Source organism: Triticum urartu, chromosome 2, assembly GCF_003073215.2.
Source record: "Triticum urartu cultivar G1812 chromosome 2, Tu2.1, whole genome shotgun sequence".
NCBI classification, from domain to species: domain Eukaryota; kingdom Viridiplantae; phylum Streptophyta; class Magnoliopsida; order Poales; family Poaceae; genus Triticum; species Triticum urartu.
Window position 1 is genome coordinate 5,436,529 of NC_053023.1, and position 21,473 is coordinate 5,458,001.

The following is a 21,473-nucleotide window of genomic DNA, read 5'->3' on the forward strand; positions in this document are numbered from 1 at the left end:
CAGTGTTCTTTTGTGTAAAGGCTATCGTTTTACTATTTGTTTGGTTTTGTTAGGTCAGTGTACACATGGTTTGTAGTATGATCCTTATTATGATATATAAAGGAGACACATATTATCACGCAAAACCTAAAACTCCAATTATTTTGGAAGAGTATATAGGTACCAGGGCGGGGTTGCCTGTGCCAGCAACCGATCAAAATCGCATGATCGGGCGTGCGGAAAGCCAAATAAATAGTTTTAGTCACCCGTCCAACGTTATGTGCGTGCGGCTGGATTCGGCGCCGCGTCACCGTGCCGTCTGGTGGACCGCGTGGCCGGCCGGTCAGCCGTCGTACCATCATCAGCCGTCAAACATTGCGCTCGCTCCGTGACCGTACGTTTCATCTCCGCTAGCTCCACGTCCGCCTGCACTGGACGGCAGGATCCGTGCGCCCGTCGCCGTCCCACTTTTCTTCTCCCGCCCGATCGGACTGACCGACCAATGAGCACCTCGGCCTCAACAGCACGTGCGCACTCAGATCTCACTTGCATAAAACTACTCTTTTTTCCCGATATCATAAGGCTAAAGATCCATGTATTGAAAACGTTGATCAACCCTTACAAGGCCCGTCACTACCAAAAAAATTTAAACTACGTCGTGGAAATGCACGTGCGACGTCGTCTTCCTCGTATACCCAGCAGCGGCGCGGCGGGAGCAAAGCTCGACGCCGCTTCCATACCTTCGAAACACCATTAAAGGTGGTGAAAAGGTCCTTGACACACCAGCTGAAAAGCCGCCTTTGATGATTCACCCGTATAACACGAAGACATGATTAGATCCACCGTCCGGAGGAGCAACAACCGATCGACGGCATCGCCGATGAGGCGAAACCAGGTGTCACGAAAAAGCCGAGACATGTCGTTCTAAGGCAATGATAATAATAAATAAACGAACAAACTTTGGATGAATAGGAGAATAGTGGTAAATACCGTTTCTTTCTACTTTCTGTTACCATTAAGGTAAAATAACCAGTTCGGGACTTCCTATCCAAGATATGCGGATGTAGCTCCGATAGTAGGGTCATCAGCTATCAGACTTTGCGGGCTCGCTCTGCTCGTGTGGTGTGATCTCCAAATGGAGCACGCCGCTCCACGTCCTCTCGACGACAAGATCCGTACATCCGCCCCAGTTTTAAATTTTCTTATGAGGGAATGCCATCTAGCGATTGCTCCTGAGGAGAGAATTCAACGAACCCTCTCATAGGCAACGGATCAAGATCTGAAGCTGAGCGAAGAATGGACTAAAATAAATAAACGAAATGCCACCATTCCAAAACACTAAAGCTGCCAGCCGCGTCGACCACCCCTTACAAGGTTCGTCGCCATAGAAAGCCAAAAAGTTGCGTTGTTGAAATCCATGTATTCCTCGTGCACCCGTCGCGTCGTCTGCAAAACTCAACGCCGTTTCCGAGCCTCCGGAACACCATGATAGATGGCAAGAGGTCGTCGACGGCGGCGGCCAAAAAGCCGCATTCACAAAGACCACCTGCATAACACAAAGACATGGTCAGGTCCAGGCGCTCAGGAACGAGCAGCGACCGAACGGCCGGCCGCATCGCCGTGGAGGCATGGGTTGAACGTGCGTTTATATATACGTGTACGCACGTGAGCATCTATGTATGATTATGCCGTGTTATTAATAATTAAATAAAGGGAAACAAAAGGAAGCAAGGACGGCACGTATGGTGGTCATCGTCGGGGTGACACGACACGAGAGGAGCGTACGTACACGTAGACATAGGTAGCAGAGGTGACGGAGACTGTGGTATCCCCAGCCCACCAGGGTTCAAATCCCGGTGCTCGCATTTATTTTTGGATTTATTTCAGGATTTCCGACGATGCACATTCAGTGGGAGGAGACGTTCCCGTCGACGACGAGATGCTTACGATGACTTCATAAATTTCAAAAAGATATGCCGGCTCGATCTTTCGGAGGTGCTCATAGGGGTAGGGTATGCGTGTGTGCGTTCATAAGGGTGAATGTATGCGCGTGTATATGAGCGCTTGTGTCTGTACAGATGTTAAAAAAAAGGTGACGGGATTGTTATGGGCGGCAGGTCGTAGGTTACTGTTTGATTGATGGTACTTTTTGCAAGTACTCCTACGTACGTGTAAATAGAAGAAAGAAAGGAGATGAAAGGTGCCGCTACCCGTTTTGGTGGAGCGAGCGGAGGTGAGACCCATGGGTTCCTCGTGCTCCCGGGTCCGAGGTGGTCCGGTCCGCGCGTGTCCGAGGTGTGAACCGGTCCGGTCCACCGCGCCGCTCGCTCAGCTCCTTCCTCCCACCACTGTCCACCTCCGACCCGACCAGACCCGAGCGAGCGAGACTGTGGACGCCGTCACACGCACACGCAAAAGGTAAAAGAAGAAAAAGAAGCCCGGCCCAGCGCGGACCACGACCCAGCCGAGCCCGCCCGCCACGAGGAAGAATCCAACGGAAAACCCTATTTGACTGCGCAAGCAGTCGAGAGATTTGGGCCGGCCATGTGTAGCTTACATACAACTTTCTGGTTCCGGTTTTGGGAACCTTCCAGAGGATTCCCAGCTGGTTTTTACTGGTTCGGGGATCCTTCTGGAAGGTTCCAGAACCGTTTATTATTTTTCCTTTAAATTTTTCGTTTTTCTCTTTCCTGTTTTTTCTCTTTTCTGTCCTTTTCTATTTTTTCAGTTTATTTTTTCTTTTCTATTTATTTTTGTTAAGAAAAAATCAAGTTTTTTGCCAACTTTTCAGAAAATAATAAATGTTCGTATTTCTTTAAAAAATCAGTTTCCAGATTTTCTTCCTCTATTCAAATTTTGTTTCGAAATTCCAAAAAAAATAAGTATTTCAAAATTTGTTCACTTATTTTCAGAAGAATGTTCGAACATTCATAAAAGATAAAAATTGCTGAACAATTTTACAACTTTGTTCACGAATTTGAAAATTGTTCACGTTTTGAAAATTTGTTCTCAAATTCTAAAAAATTGTTCAAATTTTTATTTTTGTTGACAAATTTAAAATATGTTTGGGGTTTGAAATAATGTTCTAGCTTTGTAAATTTGCTCAGAAGTTCAAAATATGTTCAGGTTTTAAAATATTGTTCGCAAATTCATAAAATGTTTGAGTTTTGAAATGATTGTTCCAACTTTGAGAAATGTTTCTTGTTTTCAATGTTTGTTCCCTTTTTTCGAAAAAAAAAGTTTGTGTTTGTTACAAAATTGTTCGTCATTTTGAAAACTTTTCTCGTTTGCAATTTTGGGATTTTTTTAGAAACTTCATGTTTTATCGCTGTCGTTGTTGTTTCTTTTACTGTTGCGCTGAAATTTGTTTTGAAATTCAAAAAATTAATTCGCATTTTTATTTTTGTTCACAAATTTGAAATATGTTTGTGGTTTGAAATAGTGTCTAGCTTTACAAATTTGTTCAGGGAATTCAAAATATGTTCAGGTTTTAAATTTTTGTTCGCAAATTCATAGAATGTTTGAGTTTTGAAATAATTGTTCGCAATTTTGAGAAATGTTTCTTGTTTTCAATGTTTGTTCCTTCTTTTCGAAAAAAGATTGTGTTTGTTACAAAATTGTTTGTCATTTTGAAAAATGTTATCATTTGCAATTTTTGGATTTTTTAGGAACGTCAAGTTTTATCGCTGTTGCTCTTATTTCTTTTACTATTGCGCTACAAATTTAGCGGAAGAGCTAGCTGGCCACAACGGCTACCGTAGCGCGCTCGAGACTGTGAGGTCACCGGTTCTAACCCCAACACCAGTGTTTTGCTATGTTTGCGCTTATTTTTTCATATATTGCACATGCCGAATGGGTCGGCCCAGGTTTGCCACGCCTGTGCGAAACGTCGACGCTTCTTTTTTTGAGAATCATCATCATGAGCCTTTATTAATCACCCCACAGTTGGGATTTCATCAGAGATTACATGTAAGATGCACTCGGGGGTTCAGACAACCAAAAATTACAAAGTTCGGAACTAACTCCTTCTCTAGCTAACAAATGGGCTCCTCGATTCCCAGATCTACGAATCGCGAAACCTCAAATCCTTCGAGTGTCCTTCACAGTAGCTTGATCTCCTCAATGACCGGGCCTGCTGCACTCAGGTTCTTAGTTTGTTCGTTAAGCATTAGTGCAACATATCGACAACACCAGCGTTTTGCTATGTTTGCGCTTATTTTTTCATATATTGCACATGCCGAATGGTCGGCCCAGGTTTGCCACGCCTGTGCGAAACGTCGACGCTTCTTTTTTTGAGAATCATCATCATGAGCCTTTATTAATCACCCCACAGTTGGGATTTCATCAGAGATTACATGTAAGATGCACTCGGGGGTTCAGACAACCAAAAATTACAAAGTTCGGAACTAACTCCTTCTCTAGCTAACAAATGGGCTCCTCGATTCCCAGATCTACGAATCGCGAAACCTCAAATCCTTCGAGTGTCCTTCACAGTAGCTTGATCTCCTCAATGACCGGGCCTGCTGCACTCAGGTTCTTAGTTTGTTCGTTAAGCATTAGTGCAACATATCGACAACACCAGCGTTTTGCTATGTTTGCGCTTATTTTTTCATATATTGCACATGCCGAATGGGTCGGCCCAGGTTTGCCACGCCTGTGCGAAACGTCGACGCTTCTTTTTTTGAGAATCATCATCATGAGCCTTTATTAATCACCCCACAGTTGGGATTTCATCAGAGATTACATGTAAGATGCACTCGGGGGTTCAGACAACCAAAAATTACAAAGTTCGAAACTAACTCCTTCTCTAGCTAACAAATGGGCTCCTCGATTCCCAGATCTACGAATCGCGAAACCTCAAATCCTTCGAGTGTCCTTCACAGTAGCTTGATCTCCTCAATGACCGGGCCTGCTGCACTCAGGTTCTTAGTTTGTTCGTTAAGCATTAGTGCAACATATCGACAACACCAGCGTTTTGCTATGTTTGCGCTTATTTTTTCATATATTGCACATGCCGAATGGGTCGGCCCAGGTTTGCCACGCCTGTGCGAAACGTCGACGCTTCTTTTTTTGAGAATCATCATCATGAGCCTTTATTAATCACCCCACAGTTGGGATTTCATCAGAGATTACATGTAAGATGCACTCGGGGGTTCAGACAACCAAAAATTACAAAGTTCGAAACTAACTCCTTCTCTAGCTAACAAATGGGCTCCTCGATTCCCAGATCTACGAATCGCGAAACCTCAAATCCTTCGAGTGTCCTTCACAGTAGCTTGATCTCCTCAATGACCGGGCCTGCTGCACTCAGGTTCTTAGTTTGTTCGTTAAGCATTAGTGCAACATATCGACAATCCACTTCCAGATGCACTTTAGAGGCTCCCCTTTGTACTGCAAACTGCACAGCCTTTTGACAGGCCACGATCTCAGCAACTTCAGGGTCTGAAACATGAGGGAAAACATAGCCGGCTCCTCCCCTAAAAGCACCACCGTGGTCCCTAAGGACCACCCCTCCGCCGCCACGGCCCTGCAGTTTAGCCATTGATCCATCAGAGTTTGGTTTGATCCAGCCTTGCTCCGGTGGGCTCCATCTCGCGGCCAGTGTCGGAGAAGGGCGCTTCGGTTGCCTTGTATGAATACTAGCCCATTCTGTCATGTGTTGGTGCACTGATTCAGCAAACCATCTCGGATCAACAATTCTTTTGCCATCTCTTTGCTCCCTGCGGCGCTTGTCCCCTTCCTCCTCCGTTCGTCCAATTCCTGCTGCCTTGCATCGGCTGGACTCTGCTGCTCAATCTATCTCATCTCGTCCAGACGACCTGGTCTTATAGCCATCCAACAATAGGTTGGTTCGCGGATAATAAATTTGTTGATTATAATAACTTGGTCACATCGAAACTAGTCCCTCAATTCACTTTTGTAAGTCGTTTGAGACAACTGAAAATAGGCTGCTTTGCACGCTGTTTGAATTGTCTTAAGGGAGTAAGGCGTTTTGATGACCGAGCTCCATGGAGCCCTTTATTTTTAAAATATAAAAAATTCAAACTTTTCAACTTTGAAAAATTCTGAAAAAAATATATGCAACTGTACAAGGATGAAATGTATGTGTGTGTAAAAATTCAAGAAGAAATACTTTGAAATGCGACCTATACAAAAAAAACGAATTTCTGGACTTTGCGGACGAATAGTATTATATGTTAAAAAGCCACATATTTGTCTGTTTTGCACAGCCTTCATTTCAGCGTATTTCGTCCTAAAAATTTACACACATGTGTCTTATGCCTCCATGCATATCTGTATTTTTTTTCAGATATTTTTTGAATTGTAAAAATATGAATTTCCATGAATTTTGTGTTTTTCCAAAAACCAGCCACCGTGGAGGCCAAGCTTCAAAAGGCATTTTCAGTCTTTAGGGCCTTATAAAAGTAAACAGAGAGAGTATATCGGAAAGTACGCGCGGAAAGGCAAATTAAAAAATAATTTTGTTCACCTCCGTCGAGTCGAACGTGCGGCTGGATTCGGCGCCGCGTGGACCGCGTGGCCGGCCGGCCAGCTCCTGTACGTAGGGTCAAACATTGCGCTCGCACCGTACGTATCACCCCCTGGACCGGACGGAGCACATCGCTCCACGTCCGCCTCGACGGCAGGATCCGTACGTCCCACTTTTCTTCTGCCTGCCCGGTCGGTGGGCCGTGGGCACCTCTGCCTCACCAGCATCTGCGCACTTTAAATCTCAGTTCGTTTGTCTTAAAAAAGAACTTCAATATCAGTTCGTAAAACATTTTTTTCCTCCTAATATAAGGCTTGCGACAGGAGCAAAAATTATACCACTAAATTCGTATTTTGATACGAATTCAATGGAAACACGAATTCAATGGTACAATTTTTGCTCTCACCGCAGTTGGTCTCGTTGGTTAAATTTTAGATCAAAGTTAGATCTCGGAAAGCACGGGCGCACTGCAATATGGAATAGAGTGAGTATAAAAATTAAAAATTGTGCGCCTATCCCTACGACATCAACGACGCCTTCCTCATGTGCTCGTCGACGGTGCGTCGTGAGCCAAGCTCGACGCCGCTTCCAAACTCCCGACACACCATCATATAGTCAACAAAAGTCGCATATGAAGGGACCACCCGTATAACACGAAGACATGGTCAGATCCACCACTCCAAGACAAGCAGACGGCCGACTGCATCTCCTATGCATTGCATGTAGGTTATCGTCGTTGTAGGGCAAAATAAAAAGCGAGACGACAGTACCGCACAACACAACAAGTGTGATACGTATCGCCTCCTTCGGATATATAGACACATCGTCGCAACGTTGAGTTGAGGTCTTGATCCCCTCCCAGTGCCGCTAGAGAGGGCACGGAACCGGCCGGCGGCGGTCAGGGTTTCGGGAGAGGGAGCGGCGGGCTTTCGATCCGTACGGGCGTGGTAGGCAGCAAGTTTGGGTACGCGCCATGGTAGCGATGTACACGCTCTTATATTTCTTTATAGAGGGAGTACGATCGAAGTCGCTCACATAGCAGATTATTGTTACGGGCACGCAACGCATTGTGGTCGGACGGAGTGAGCTCTCTCTCTCGGTGGTGGTAGGTCGCGGGTCGTAGGTTACTGCCGATTGATTGATGATAGTGCCAAGTAGTAGTAGGGAGGGAAGAGAAAAAAAAGGAGGAGAGACCTGCACTGCACGTTGGTTAATGCAGAAGAGAATGGGTTCCTCGTGCTCCCGGCTCCGAGGTGGCCCGGTCCGCGCGTGGCCGAGGTGTGAACCGGTCCGGTCCACCGCGCCGCTCGCTCAGCTCCTTCCTCCCACCACCGTCCACCCCCCGACCCGACCAGACCCGAGCGAGCGAGACTGTGTACGCCGTCACACGCACAAGCATAAAGAAAAAGAAAAAGGAAAAGAAGCCCGGCCCATCGCGGACGACGACCCGGCCCTGTAGTGGACTGGACGGAGGAAGAATCCAACCACCTCCGTTCCCCAATCCGTCCTCCATCCCATCGTCCCCAGCAGTATATCAATGGCTCCCGTCCCCCCGTGATCCCCATCCACCAATCAAAATTCCCCTTTGCTGCTCGCTGCGGCGCTTGTCCCCTTCCTCCGACCGTCCGTCCGTCCGTCCAATTCCTGCTGCTGCCTTGCATCGGCTGGACTCTGCTGCCTGCTAAATCTATCTCCTTTCCTCCCAACGGCCTCCTGGCCTTATCCCCAGCGCGCACCGCACCGCACCGCACCGCACGCATCTCCCGCGCGCCACACATTCCTCGCCTGCGCCTGCGCCCACAACCCTCTCTTCTCCCCTCCCCACCCCGCCCCGATTTGGATTCTTCCGCCGGCCACCTCCCTCCCGCTGCTGTGTGTGGTGTGCGCAGCGCGCGGTTTCTACTAGGCCCTCGCCGCTCCAACCAGGGGGCGGCCCTGCCCTCTCCACGCACCACCCACAAAGGTTTCTTCTTCTTCTGGTGCGCCCGTCCGTCCGTCCGTCCGATCCACACACCCAGGCGTCTCCTTCTCCCTCCCTGCTCTTCAAGGCTCTATCTTGCGGAGGTGCGACAACAAGATGTCGGTGCTGGCGGACATGCTGGCGGAGATCTTCCGGGAGCCCACGCTGGCCGGGGTGGCGCGGGAGCTGGCCACCCTCGCCGCGCCGCTCTGGCTCGCCGCCCTCGTGGGCCTGCTCATCGGCTGGGCCTGGCGCCCGCGCTGGGCCGCCGCAGTCGTCGACGTCGCCGGGCACCAACAGCAGCCGGTGCCGGCGGCAGCGGCGGCGCAGCAGGCCCCTGCCCCGCAGACCACTGTTGCCGACCACTTGGCCGTCGTACCTAGGTGAGGAATTACTCTGTGTTTCAAGAAACATATCCTCCTGCCCCCAATTGGATTTGGGGCTTCTGATTGATTCAGTCCCTTTACTGAATTCTATCTAATTTGTGTGGGTATATAGAGCTAAGGCGGCCTCGCTGGCGCCGGTGGAGGAGGAAGAATTGGCGGTCAGCACCCCGGACCTGATGCACCTCCGCAGGGTAGTCGAGGAGAAGGACGGCGGCCCCGCCTGGACGCACATGATGGACCGCACGCTCCCGACATTCCGATACCAGGCCTGGAAAAGAGAACCCCAGGTATGATATGAAGCCTTCCCAGAGCTTTTTAGTTGAGCAGCAACTGTAGAACCCAAGAATTTTGTCTGTCAACTCTTTCAAAGTTGATTCATACATAGCCTTAGAATTTAACAACATATATAGGTGTATCAACTTGTCAAAATTGTGTCAATTATTGCACTACTGTTTTTGGATTGATGACAGTCAGTTGTTGTAGATTTGTGAGATTAGTTGTAACGAATTTCGATTCAGTAATTCAGTGTTTAGACATAGAAGATACAACTATCCTAGAGCTCATGAGTTAAATGTTTGCACCCTCTGTTTCATTCCAGAACGGCCCGCCGCAGTACCGCAGTAGCACTATCTTCGAAGACGCGTCGCCGGATGTTGTCAGGGATTTCTTCTGGGACGATGACTTCCGGATCAGCAACACCTGGGACGATATGCTTCTTGAGCACGAGACGCTGGAGGAGTGCACAAAGACCGGAACGATGGTTGTCCGCTGGGTCAGGAAGGTGAGCTTATCTGCGTGATATCCCTCCCTGGCAGCCCTTGCGGAATTCATGGCAAACCATGTATCTTTTGCTTACACTGCTTGCCTTGCCTTTGCAGTTTCCATTCTTCTGCAGCGACAGGGAGTATGTTATCGGTCGCAGGATATGGGCATCTGGAAAGACCTACTACTGCGTTACCAAGGTGTGTGATGAAGTGGTATAGCTTTATATCTGTTAGAAAGCTGTTATTGGGATACACGTTCATGCGATTGCTTTTACAGCCATGTTTAGAGTTCCTTTGCGTAATGGATTTGAGTTGGGCACTGTTGCTGTTTGTTCCATCTTCTCATTTGCAAATTTGGAAAAAAGATTTATTGCCGCTTTCTCTGTGTTTGATTATAAGATGCACTGCATTCTATATCTATCTGTGCCAAGCATACTCTTCTTTCTATATCTGTAGTTTCTCACATACATACATATAGGCTATCTCTAGTTTAGATGCCATACATTTAGGCAAAACAGATCACTAAATGTCTTACTGCATTTTTTTCAGAGCAAGTATTGCTTTATTTAGCCAAACAGATCATTAAATGTCTTCCTGCATTTTTTTCAGAGTGTACCTCGTCCCTCTGTTCCAAGGAGCAGCAAACCTCGCCGCGTGGACCTGTACTACTCTAGCTGGTGCATCCGTCCAGGTATTATTCCAGTTCCTTCCATCGCAGGTTCCTCATCACTAGCTGATTTTGCTAGGCCAATGAATTTACACCTGTTCCATTTTTATCAGTTGAATCAAGAAATGGTGATGGTGCGATGACGGCATGCGAGGTGCTCCTGTTTCATCACGAAGACATGGGTATCCCATGGAGCATCGCGAAGCTCGGCGTGCAGCAGGGTATGTGGGGCTGCGTCAAACGGATAGAGCCTGGCCTGCGGGCATACCAGACCGCGAGGGCCGCCGGGGAGCCCATCTCGAAATGCGCTGCGATGGCACACGCCAACACAAAGTTTGTCGCCGACGAGCTCACCGCTTCAGAAAACAACACCGAGGCCGGTTCGACCAGCAACAACGCCCAAGCCGAGAAGCCAAAGCACTGGACGGGCAACCTACCCAAAGTCTTCGTGATAGGCAGCGTGGTCGCCCTGGCTTGCACCTTCGACAAGGGGCTACTGACCAAAGCCCTCGTATTCGGAACGGCGAGAAGGTTTGCAGGACCAGGAAGAAGATAGGAACCAAACATCGACGATCCATGACGCGCATTTGTTCCGATGCACAACCGAGCGACGCTATCTGGCATAATTGTTTTCGGTCCTGAGACGCTCGCGCTTGCAGATGAGGACGAGGACGGCGTTTGCTCATGCTAGAAAGCGTCTGTAAGCAGGCTTTTGTGTACATACTGCTGTAGCTGCAGTCTGTGAAGCTTAGAGCTGATTAGGATATAGAACCATGATGATAATGAGACTGAATTGTATTGGATGCTGAGACATGGCCATCATCATTATGATGATGTACTGCAATGAATAAGGCTCATATTTTGGAGGTGCTATAAAAATATAGTGCTTTTTGTTGGTTAGTTGCTAACAAGAATTTCTTTCTTGCTTTGCTCGCTGGTGACATGTATGCATACGCATGTGTTGATTTACCTATGGTTGGTGTTGACATGTTGATTGGCCTTTCCTGTTGAATATTCTTCAGAGACATCTGTGTCCGGTTGGATTGTCAATCTTCAACTTTCTTGTTTCAGACTAGCATTTTCGGTCAAAATGTCGGAAAAATGTCATACTTAGGTTAGGTGATGCTATATGAACCTGCCAAGTTTCAACTTTGAACTCTGCTGCTTTTGGAATCTAAGAGAAAGCAATTTCAAATGTTTTCGTGCCACCAAATTCCAATGTTCTCATACGACCAAAGCGATGACTGAATTTGATCTTTGAATTTAACGCATCATATGTGGTCGCCTCCCTGACATATTTGCAATGTTTTCTCAAAATTTCTCCAAATGTTGACGACTCCACTGTTAGCATTCAGCACCTTAGGTGAGATAATTTTCCCCATCAACATAACACATGTTAAATGACTCCTTCAGGCAGACTAAAATGTTCTTCAACATACAACTCTGACCGCTAATTCCGGTCATAATAATATATTACGAAACCCAGGAAAAATTACATTCCACAAAACAACTTCCCATGGCAAACCTATTTACAAGAGGGGAAAAAATGCGGGAAACACTTCTAATCTATTCATCGTTTGTCGTGGCAGTACAAGCAACACGAGAAATAACAAAAATTAAACATTCTCCAAAAACATCACCACCACCAGATCAATATGACACATGTGACCAAGATAAAGGAAAGAGGGAGAGAATAGTACTTGCCGTGCTCTCCTTGTTTCCTTTCCACTTTCTCCCAACTGCTTGCTGGCCCATCCTTTTCCCTTTCCCAAAGCAGTGGTGGTGCCATGCTAGTCAGGGAATAAACGTTGCTTGACACACCATGATTCTTACCATCTTATCCCTCACTCACAAATCAATGCTAAGAACTGGTTTCCCCGACAAGTCAATCCGCGTTTCCGTTCTCATCTCGCACGAAGTAGTCTTCTCCAAGGAACCAAGGAAGGCGATGGGCCCTTTCCGAAACCGAAGGGGGGGGGGGGTGCAACCCGAAAGAGGGGGAGTGTTAGGCGCCATGTTGATGGCATGGCGAAGATCAGTTAGGGGTATTTGCGCACCCTAATGGCATGTTGGACGATGACAGGACCCGGTTACCTTTCTAGCTGTTTCAAGTGCACAATCAGTTGGGTATTTTCTCTTTCAGGCACAAGGGGAGGAGCGGCGTTAGGGCACGTGCGATGGGGCGACGTCGAGAGGGGCAGCATTTTTTTTTAAGAAAAGGGGGAAGGCGCTCAAGGCGCCAAACTTTCATTCCAATCAGGACTCAAGTAAATAGTACAGTTCGAATTACAATTCCTGAGCAGCATTAGGTCGCGTGCAGTGAGGGCGACGTCAGTCCCTCTTGTTACCATGACCACGAGCGATCATGATGCCGCAACATGATCTAGGGTCTTGGACAAGAAAGATAACAAATTCAGCACATATAACAGAATTTTCAATGTTGTGTTTGATACCTATTTGTGTGTGTAGATCATCTGGCATGTGAGAAGGGTGTGTGGCCTTGTGCTATGAGCTGAGGCTCAACAGAGGAAAGGAATCTCCCAAACAAACCCAGTAGAGCAGTTTCAACAGATACTATTATGTTTCACATCTCTTCCAATATCTGTACCAATTACTACAAACCAGATAGATGTTGAGTTACTGTAGAACAACAACTGAACTGGGGAACATTTCTTGGGTAAAAAAAACTGGGGGCATCAGACGCCGCGCAGTAGCACAGCGAGCAATGAATTACAGTGATATATGACCTCTAACAACACAAGAAATCGACAGCGGGTTCGACAAAACTAGGGGCTGAGGGTAGCTAGAGAGGTAGTACATGAGAAACAAGGCGTAAACAAGCTGCTTCTGCGGTGGAGGTCCTTAGACTTGCGCCGTGCCTTGAGTGAACTTGGGGTCCTCGCACCTGTACTTGCCGTCAGGGCCGATGCCGAAGCCCTTGGGATCGGCAAACACGTTCTCCAGCAGCTGGCTCCGTGGGGGCAGCGGGCTCGCGTCGGCAAACTCCACAGCCTCTTCGACGACGTCGTCAATCTTCTTCTCGATGCTCTTCAGCTCCGCTTCAGACGCGAGGTTCTGCTCGATGATGTACTTCTTCAAGGATGTGATGGGGTCCCTTGCAGCGTAGTGAGATTTCTCATCTGTGCACGAGGTCATCAGATGATTTAGTCAGAGCACAAACATTAGCAAAGAAAAGAGGACGTATGTGCAGCCTGACAATGCAGGAGCTGATAATCAAGTATGCCGTCAGAAGTAATACAATCCAGTAGAGAAGAGAGTACAGATGCAGACATACACTGAAATGCAGAGTACAAAATAGTCACAAATCAAGATTAAAAGAGTGGTTGTTTCCATGTTAGATACATAGACCATGAAAAATATAGTAATCAGGTTGAAGACGAAAACAAGTATATGGTCTAGGTCATGTAAGATCCAAACTTAGCGAACTAATTCATATTTCCACCTTTATGACCGAAAATCTATCTGAAACAGTTATGAACAGAGCAAACGTGATTTAAGAATAACTGCATAAAAAGGGAAACATCCTGGAACAAAATATTATGATTGGTTGTATGTAACTGTAAAGTTGTTAATGTTTACAAACTAGATATGGAAACACGAGGTGGGTCAATTTAAGTACTAATATAAGATCCTATGAGTCAACAACCGGTAATACCTAGTATCAGGTTCATTAAAGCACATCCCATAAGCAAAAGAAACGGAATGGCATTTGCTTATTACTAGAAGGTTGACATATGAGGATTTTGCTGTCTGTATTCAGGTTTATTTAAAGAAAACAAGTGGTGCTGAATACTCTATGCAGTTACTATGAGACAATCTAGTCATACCTATCAGGATGGTGACATGTCAGATAAGATGACTGGGATGATGATAAGAACAAAGGAAATATTTCGCTCAATATTTCAATTGGCACCATAAAGTTTACTTCCTATGTAGCTCTCATGTTTATGATGCCACCAAACAGGATGGCACAACTTGCATGAGCAATATTGTATGTGGTGTTGTACTCAAGAAATTTAGTACTACTAGTATATATAGTACTTCAGTTCAGTCACTAGGCAACCAATCTAAACAGATCCGTAAACTTCATGAATAAAATGGTTTTCTTGCATTTTCTATTTCCGCAGTTAGCCTAGGCACCAGCAGTCAATCAGTCATTTCATGCCAGCAGTGCCACTACTTAGAATAAAAGTGAAGTAAAAATTAACCAGAAAGGTAATCCTTACCAGGCCTCCTGAGTTCATCTGGATCAGCAAGAGAGTGGCCTCTGAACCGGTAAGTTTCACACTCCACTAGAGTTGGTCCTTCACCTCTCCTTGCCCTGTCAATTGCCTCCTTAGCCACCTCCCTGACCTTCAGGACGTCCATCCCATCGACGTGTACCCCAGGCATTCCGAATGCCGGGCCCTTCTTCCAGATCTCGGGATCTGAAGTAGACCTCAGGTGCGACATCCCGATTGCCCATAGGTTGTTCTCCACAACAAAAATAATCGGAAGCTTCCACAGCTGAGCCATGTTCAGGCACTCAAAGAACTGGCCGTTGTTACAGGTACCGTCCCCAAAGAATGCAAGCGTGACATCAAGCCCGTCAGGGCTAGACTGCTTGAGCACCTCATGGCGGTACTTAGCGGCAAAGGCGGCGCCAGTGGCGACAGGGATGCCCTCTCCAATGAAGGCAAAACCTCCAAGGAGGTTGTGGGGTTCAGAGAACATGTGCATGGAACCACCCTGTCCGCGGCAGCAGCCAGTGGCCTTGCCAAAGAGCTCGGCCATGACTGCACGGGCCGGGACACCCTTGGACAGCGCGTGGACGTGGTCACGGTACGTGCTGACGACACAGTCGGGTTGGTTCAGCTGCTTGATGAAGCCGGTGGAGACGGCCTCCTGCCCGTTGTAAAGATGGACGAAACCAAACATCTTGCCACGGTAGTACATTTGTGCGCACATGTCCTCGAAGTTACGGCCAAGGATCATGTCCTCGTACAGCTCCAATGCCTCTTCGCGTGTGACAGCCTGCATATACAGTGAGACACTTTGAATTAGGAAAACAGAGAGCCTGGACACTGAAAATTTCAAAGATTTAACAATTGAGAACCAAAGGTACAATGCCTCTTCCCGGGTCACTGCCTGCATAAAGCGGTACACTTCAAATTAAGGAAACAGAGAAGCAGAACATGAAAAAGTCTCCAAGATTTAAGAATTGATAACCTCAGGTTCTGAACTTTTCATATACAAGCATCACTGGCTCACTGCAGTTACCACACTGGAAGCTAGATCTAAGAACTAAACAGTACTCCAATTCTGAAATTATATGATACAGTACATTTTAATTTGCTAACGAGTACCAGTTTTTAACTAAAAACAAGGTTGACATGAGAGGATCAGTAGACAGAGAACTTTTGCAGCACTTGCAAATCCTAAAGTGAACTTTTCAAGCGTGGGATGTGCTCAGATTACAAGAGAATTCTCAATACAAGATTCAGTAGGCTACTGACTAGCATCTGGGTAGTCGAATTACTTACTGTCCAACCTTTGGGGATGAAAATTATGCGAGCTAATCTGAACCAATCTATCTAGAACTAAGTCATGCAGTAAGTAAATCTAGAACACTCGACGAATCTAAAGACGGCAGCTACCGGGATCCAATCGTAAAGCAGTAAACGCGGCCCAAGCCAAGATCCAATTTTTACACTCGGGGCTGCAAGATCGCTTTTTTACACTCGCTCTGGGGAGGTGAATAGATGAGAGATGCGAATTCTCACCGGATACGCGGTGGCGGCGGGCGCGGCCTTGAGCACGTCGGAGGAGACGGCCATCACGGAGCCGAGGCGGCGCGCGGGCCCGCGGCGGAGCGGGCGCACGGCGAACGCGGACGGCGCGGGGGAGGGCCGCGCCCTGTCACCGCCGGATCTCGCGGCCACCGGCGCCAAGAACTTGGCGGCGGTGAAGGACGCGGCCGCCATCTCCTCTGTCTCGACGATCTGCTGCCGGCTGTCCCCTGCCTGGTTCCGGTCTGCCCGTGTGCTTGGCGCAATGCGGCGGAATGGGGGAGGAGAGCTCGGGGCGGGGGCGTGTATAAAGAGAGGTGGGGATGGGAGGGGAGAAGAGGAGGGGCGGAGAGCACGAGGAAGACGGATGGAGAGAGGGTTTGGGGGGCTTGGGAGGGTCCGCCTAGGCCACGAGCCCACGATGCGATGCAACGCTGGCGGCGGTGAGTGACAGATTGATTGATTTTCTTGTTCTTCCAAGTGTCCAACCCCAACTACACCACCAAGAAAACAGAGCCCAATGGTCGTCTCTAGGAGCAAAATTCTTGTTGCACCAAGCAACCAACAAGCAAGAGATTTTATATAGTGTACATGCAAAATACAGCAAGAGATTTATAATTGATATGCTTGGTTTTATACGGTTTCTACATATTTGTTCTACGTTATGGTGGGGCCTTTACTTGTCGACATTTACCATGTCTTGGAGGCAGGAATTTTGCGTAGACAAGAAGTCGACATCATAGGTTCCGAATGTGTTGGACTGTTCTTTTCTCACTCCAGCTGGTATGATGCATCTCTTATGCTATTGGAACTTCTTACCACGTTTGGTTTGATGGCAAACTAAATAGGGTGTTACCATGTTTCGAAAACTACCTCGGCATGCAATGACCGAGGCTAATTTGGGAGGCGGCTAAATAGTTCAGCTCACGACATAGATGGGGACCACAGCCATACTGTGAAGTCACAAAGATGGTATCAAAGTTCTCACACACCTGGTGTCTTTTGATGGCTCGCTGGAGAGCGAATGAGGAGAACAAGAAGTTTGATTTATAACTGGATTTTATGAAGCCACGACTTTCAATGAATTTGTGTCTATGTACCTTTGGAGGTTTTTATGAGAAATCATAACTTTTATGATAATGATACGCACCAGACTCATAGTCAAACCTCAGCCCGTCGGATATCAATATTGAGAGGATGGGTACTTACGACATAGATATGCTGACTTGAAATTGAATCAAATTTAGTATACAATTCCAAAAGGGTGATTCTCCTGGGCTTGTCATCCAAATGATATAAAACTTTTATCAAATAGTCACCAGGATATTTATGATTTGCTTAGAATTGTTTTGAGTTTTGTTGAAAAATTCAGTCGAATTTGCAGAGAACCTCAAGAGCTAAATCATCTCCATCTCACTACTACACAAAAAGAGCTATATCATATAAAGCTTTCAAGGTGTGCCAACAAGGTCCATCATGAAAAAAAAACCATATGAGGCGGATTATCTTAGACCTCATTCTCGGATAGCTCAGAGTGAAGCCTATATTGGCAAGGTAGGTATTCTAGGGCACACCGGAAAGTAGACCCTTCATAGAAACTATCTTAGGCAGTGCTATAGTATGGTCCTCTCGCATAGGGATGTATTTGTGACGTTTTTTCCGGGGCTGCAGTAACCTATATCCCATCTCGGAAAGTTTTTTGGGCCTTGTATAAGCCCGGATGCTAGACCCCGATCTGACCGTAGCCTCCCCTCCCCTCTCTGTCGCTCGCTTTGCAGGCCAAAGTGTTGCAGCTACATCGCTTGTGAACCAACTTTCTCTTTCCCCACAAAGCCTCACTAGGCGCCTCTCCTCCCCCCTCTCCTTCCCCAGTGGCACCGAAGGTGTGATAGTGCATCTCCAATACCTTCCACGATAGTGCCACATGTAGATCGGGCCACCCTACGACCCTCCGACAGCGGCATTGTGCGCCCAGATCCAGCTTCGGCGGTCCCCCTGTTCACCTCGATCCCCGATGGCGCCACATGTGGATCAGATAAGGACGAAGAAATGTGTTAGTTATCGCACATGTCAGACTCTGAAAAACACATGCTAGATAGGGTCATCATATAAAAAAGGATATCGGATAATAAAGGAATCTGAAAACCGGTTCAACTGAAAAAGTCGCCTTGGCAAAAGCACACAAATTATATCGCGAGAGCTATGTCTTGCTTCACGCGAAAGTAGCTTCCGACTCGCCTGAAGCGCCCCAACAAGCGCACGCGTATGGACCGGCCAAGTGGGCGTGCTCATTGTCATTCATTGACTTCCTTTCTAAGGTTTTTATCTTTTTTTGGATCAGTCTTGTTCATTGATGCGTGTCCAGTCGTGTTCATTCCCTGCTAGTCGTCCATTTAGTCTTGCTTGCCGATGCTTTTGTTCGTTTTTTTTGTTTTCTTTTTTTCCTCAGTTTCCTTCGTTATACTTCAGTTTTTTTTCTTCACAGGATTCTTTGTTTTTTTGTTTTTCATTTTCCTTTTCGCCGCCATCTTCATTTTATTCCGATTTTTACTGGTTTTCTTTCTTTTTTTTCTTTTGTTTTTGTTCCTTTCTCTATTTTTTCTTTTCTTTCTTTCTTTTCCTTTTTTGTTTCTTTTCTATCTTTCATCAATTTACATCATTTTCTTCAGTTTTTTTTGTTTTTCTTGTTTCCTCATGGGTTTTGACGTTTTTTTTTTCTTCTTTCTTTTTCTTCATTTCTAAGGTGTTTTTTGTTTCTTTCTTCCCTTTCTTTGATTCTCACCGCTTTTCTTTTCAATTTATTTTCTTATTCAACACATGTCTACACTTTTCATAAACTTTTGTACATTTTACATATACATCAAGAATAATTTTTATACATGTTAATATTTTTCAAATTCATGATTATCATTTTTATAAATCTTATGTTTGATAACTATATTTTTCATACAAATTTTATATTTTTGATATATTAAGAAATTTTTTTAATACGTGTTTAGTATTCGTGAAATATGTGAATAATATTTTTATACATGACAATTTTTTTTTCAATTTTTTGTTTTTATGTTCAGAAGTTTTTATACACTGTCTATATTTTTCATATATGCCAGGAATATTTTTTGCACACGTTTAACATTTTTTAGATAGTTTATTAACAATTTTCCAAATTTTTGTGTTTGTTGACTACTTTTTTCATACAGACTTTACATTTTCACTATATACCAGGAACATTTTTTTGTATGAACCCAACCTGTGGTTGGTGGTTAGCAGGACAGTGGTATCCTTTTTTTTGCGGGGAGCAAGACAGTGGTATCCTCAGCCCACTAGAGTTCAAGTTCTAGACTTAACATTAATGCTCGCATTTCCTGTATTTATTTCAGGGCTTCCAATGTACTGTGTTAAAAAAGAATATTTTTACACATAGTTAACAGTTTTTAAATATGTAATTAAAATTTTCACTTTCAACATTTTTAAAATTTATTTTTTCTGTTAAATTTTTAATAAATGTTCTACATTTTTATTAATCAGAACATTTGTTATACACATTTAACATTTTTGAAATAGATGATTAACATTTTTTAAATTTTTATCTTTGAAGAGTACTCTTTTTTGATACATACTGTACATTTTCCGTATATATCATGAACATTTTCCGTATATATATCATGTTTTGCACTTGTTTTATAGACAATGTATATTTTTTGTATACATGGGAAACATTTAACATGCAAATGGTAGATTAACATTTTTCAAATATTTTATGTAGAATGTTATTTGTGATATATATATATGTATATATATATTTGAAATTATAAAAAGTATAAAAAGGAAAAAAAGAATATGAAAATAAAAACATGAAAAAAAAGAAAAAAACGAGGTTGCGTCCTCCCGCGTGCTAGGCCAGCCCTGTCTCGCGCTCCCTCTAGCAAGGCTGCCTTACGTCTTGCGTCAAGCGAGACATAGGCGCGCCCAAATTGTAGGGCAATGTGTTGGCATGTCCCTTCTTTTTAGTAAGTGTTGTCATGAGTTGGGACAAATGTTGTCACACGTAAATGCAATCAACACAGGGAACAAATTATCGAGTCCTTTAACATTGAAACAAACAACATGATCTGTTAACATAAAAATGTATTTACGAGTTAATAATCACTCGTGAAATAAAAGACACAACTGCCGCCCATATAATGAGCCTCTCGCAGACAAAAATCTATGTTTTTTTCTTTTGAGACAAAGACAAAAATCTATGTGTTGGAAAGTACTCCCTCTGTATCAAAATAAAAGACGTTTTTGTAGGCTAGGTAGTACACAAAATAATAATAATCAAGGAGCCCATTCAGCTAACTAGTGCTTCAGAGAGGGACAAGGGTCTCGAAGCAATTGAGCCCATCCAGCTCCAGGGCGAACCGTGGCTTCAGTTGCTGCCGTTGCTTGACAGCAGAATCATTGTTCATCTCCTTCTTCTCCGCCTGTCTTCTGCTGGCATCAGATTGCTTCTGCATTTGCGGTACGGGGCTCGCCATGAACTGCAGAAAACAAATATAGAGAGCAGAAAAAAAACATAAGAACACAAATGTATAGAACTTAACAAACATGAATTATTCCGGTCAAAAAACAAACATGAATTACCATGAAGCTTATGAGCTGCATGTACCTTGTTGGTGCTGAAGAATTGGCTGGCGAGCTGCGCAGACAGGATGGCCTCCGTGGAACCCATGAGCTAATAGGTAGAAGCTGGTGATGAACTGATTAATCACCACTTAAACTAGCTTAGTGTTTCTTATCTGAACTTCACTGCGTGCTCTGTTGCTGCATGCAGATTCGATCATGTCTATATATAGCAACCAACCAGTGTAGAACATTGTTCGGATCGGTCGAGTTCTGGTTGTTTCAATGGCTTGAGATTCATGGGGATATGGCTGGCTTGTCTCTAGCTACCAAGAGAGAGCCTCAATTAGTTGGTGCCATTGGCTCCACGTAGCTCACCCGCCGGAGTGCTTCTAGCACTATGTGTGTACATCATCTTATCCACACTGCAACACATACCTGGGTTGTGCACTTTTTGCCCTTTTTTCTCTCATGATGGACGACATATAGTGACAGGCGAGGAAAATTGGATGGATGTATAGGAACAAATATCTTGGTCGTGTGATATTTTGCTAAAATTTCACCAAATGGCTACATCATGTCAGATTTTTTTGGATAACTACTATATGTCCGCATGAATGTCTTCTATAAGTTCCAAAAGTGGTGGTTTTTGGTCCCCGCAAAAATAAATAAAAATAAGTGATAGTGTTTATTTTTGAGAAAAAAATAAGTTTTTTTTTGAGAAACAAATAAGCGATAATGTTCTCCTGGGCTTCTGCCTCCTGGACACAAGTGCCTAAGATTGGGCCAACGACAGAGTTCAAGGACCGGTACCAGCCCACCAAACTGAAATG

General features: G+C 45.2%; 3 protein-coding genes across 3 annotated transcripts; 1 reads left to right on the plus strand and 2 right to left on the minus strand.

The window, feature by feature from the left end:
* Positions 1 to 8,053: 8,053 nt before the first annotated feature.
* Positions 8,054 to 11,146, plus strand: LOC125534991. The gene is made up of 6 exons (XM_048698051.1): positions 8,054 to 8,812; positions 8,928 to 9,102; positions 9,414 to 9,596; positions 9,694 to 9,777; positions 10,189 to 10,270; positions 10,360 to 11,146. The coding sequence occupies exons 1-6, from the start codon at positions 8,547 to 8,549 to the stop codon at positions 10,800 to 10,802; spliced, it is 1,233 nt and encodes a 410-aa protein (XP_048554008.1). The 5' UTR covers positions 8,054 to 8,546; the 3' UTR covers positions 10,803 to 11,146.
* Positions 11,147 to 12,800: 1,654 nt separating this feature from the next.
* On the minus strand, positions 12,801 to 16,466 carry LOC125534992 (pyruvate dehydrogenase E1 component subunit alpha-3, chloroplastic). The gene is made up of 3 exons (XM_048698052.1): positions 16,030 to 16,466; positions 14,494 to 15,280; positions 12,801 to 13,386 (listed from the first exon to the last, which is right to left on the minus strand). The coding sequence occupies exons 1-3, from the start codon at positions 16,228 to 16,230 to the stop codon at positions 13,109 to 13,111; spliced, it is 1,266 nt and encodes a 421-aa protein (XP_048554009.1). The 5' UTR covers positions 16,231 to 16,466; the 3' UTR covers positions 12,801 to 13,108.
* Positions 16,467 to 20,143: 3,677 nt separating this feature from the next.
* Positions 20,144 to 20,993, minus strand: LOC125540579. The gene is made up of 2 exons (XM_048704188.1): positions 20,687 to 20,993; positions 20,144 to 20,558 (listed from the first exon to the last, which is right to left on the minus strand). Exons 1-2 carry the CDS (start codon positions 20,747 to 20,749, stop codon positions 20,385 to 20,387), a joined length of 237 nt encoding a protein of 78 aa, XP_048560145.1. The 5' UTR covers positions 20,750 to 20,993; the 3' UTR covers positions 20,144 to 20,384.
* Positions 20,994 to 21,473: the final 480 nt, after the last annotated feature.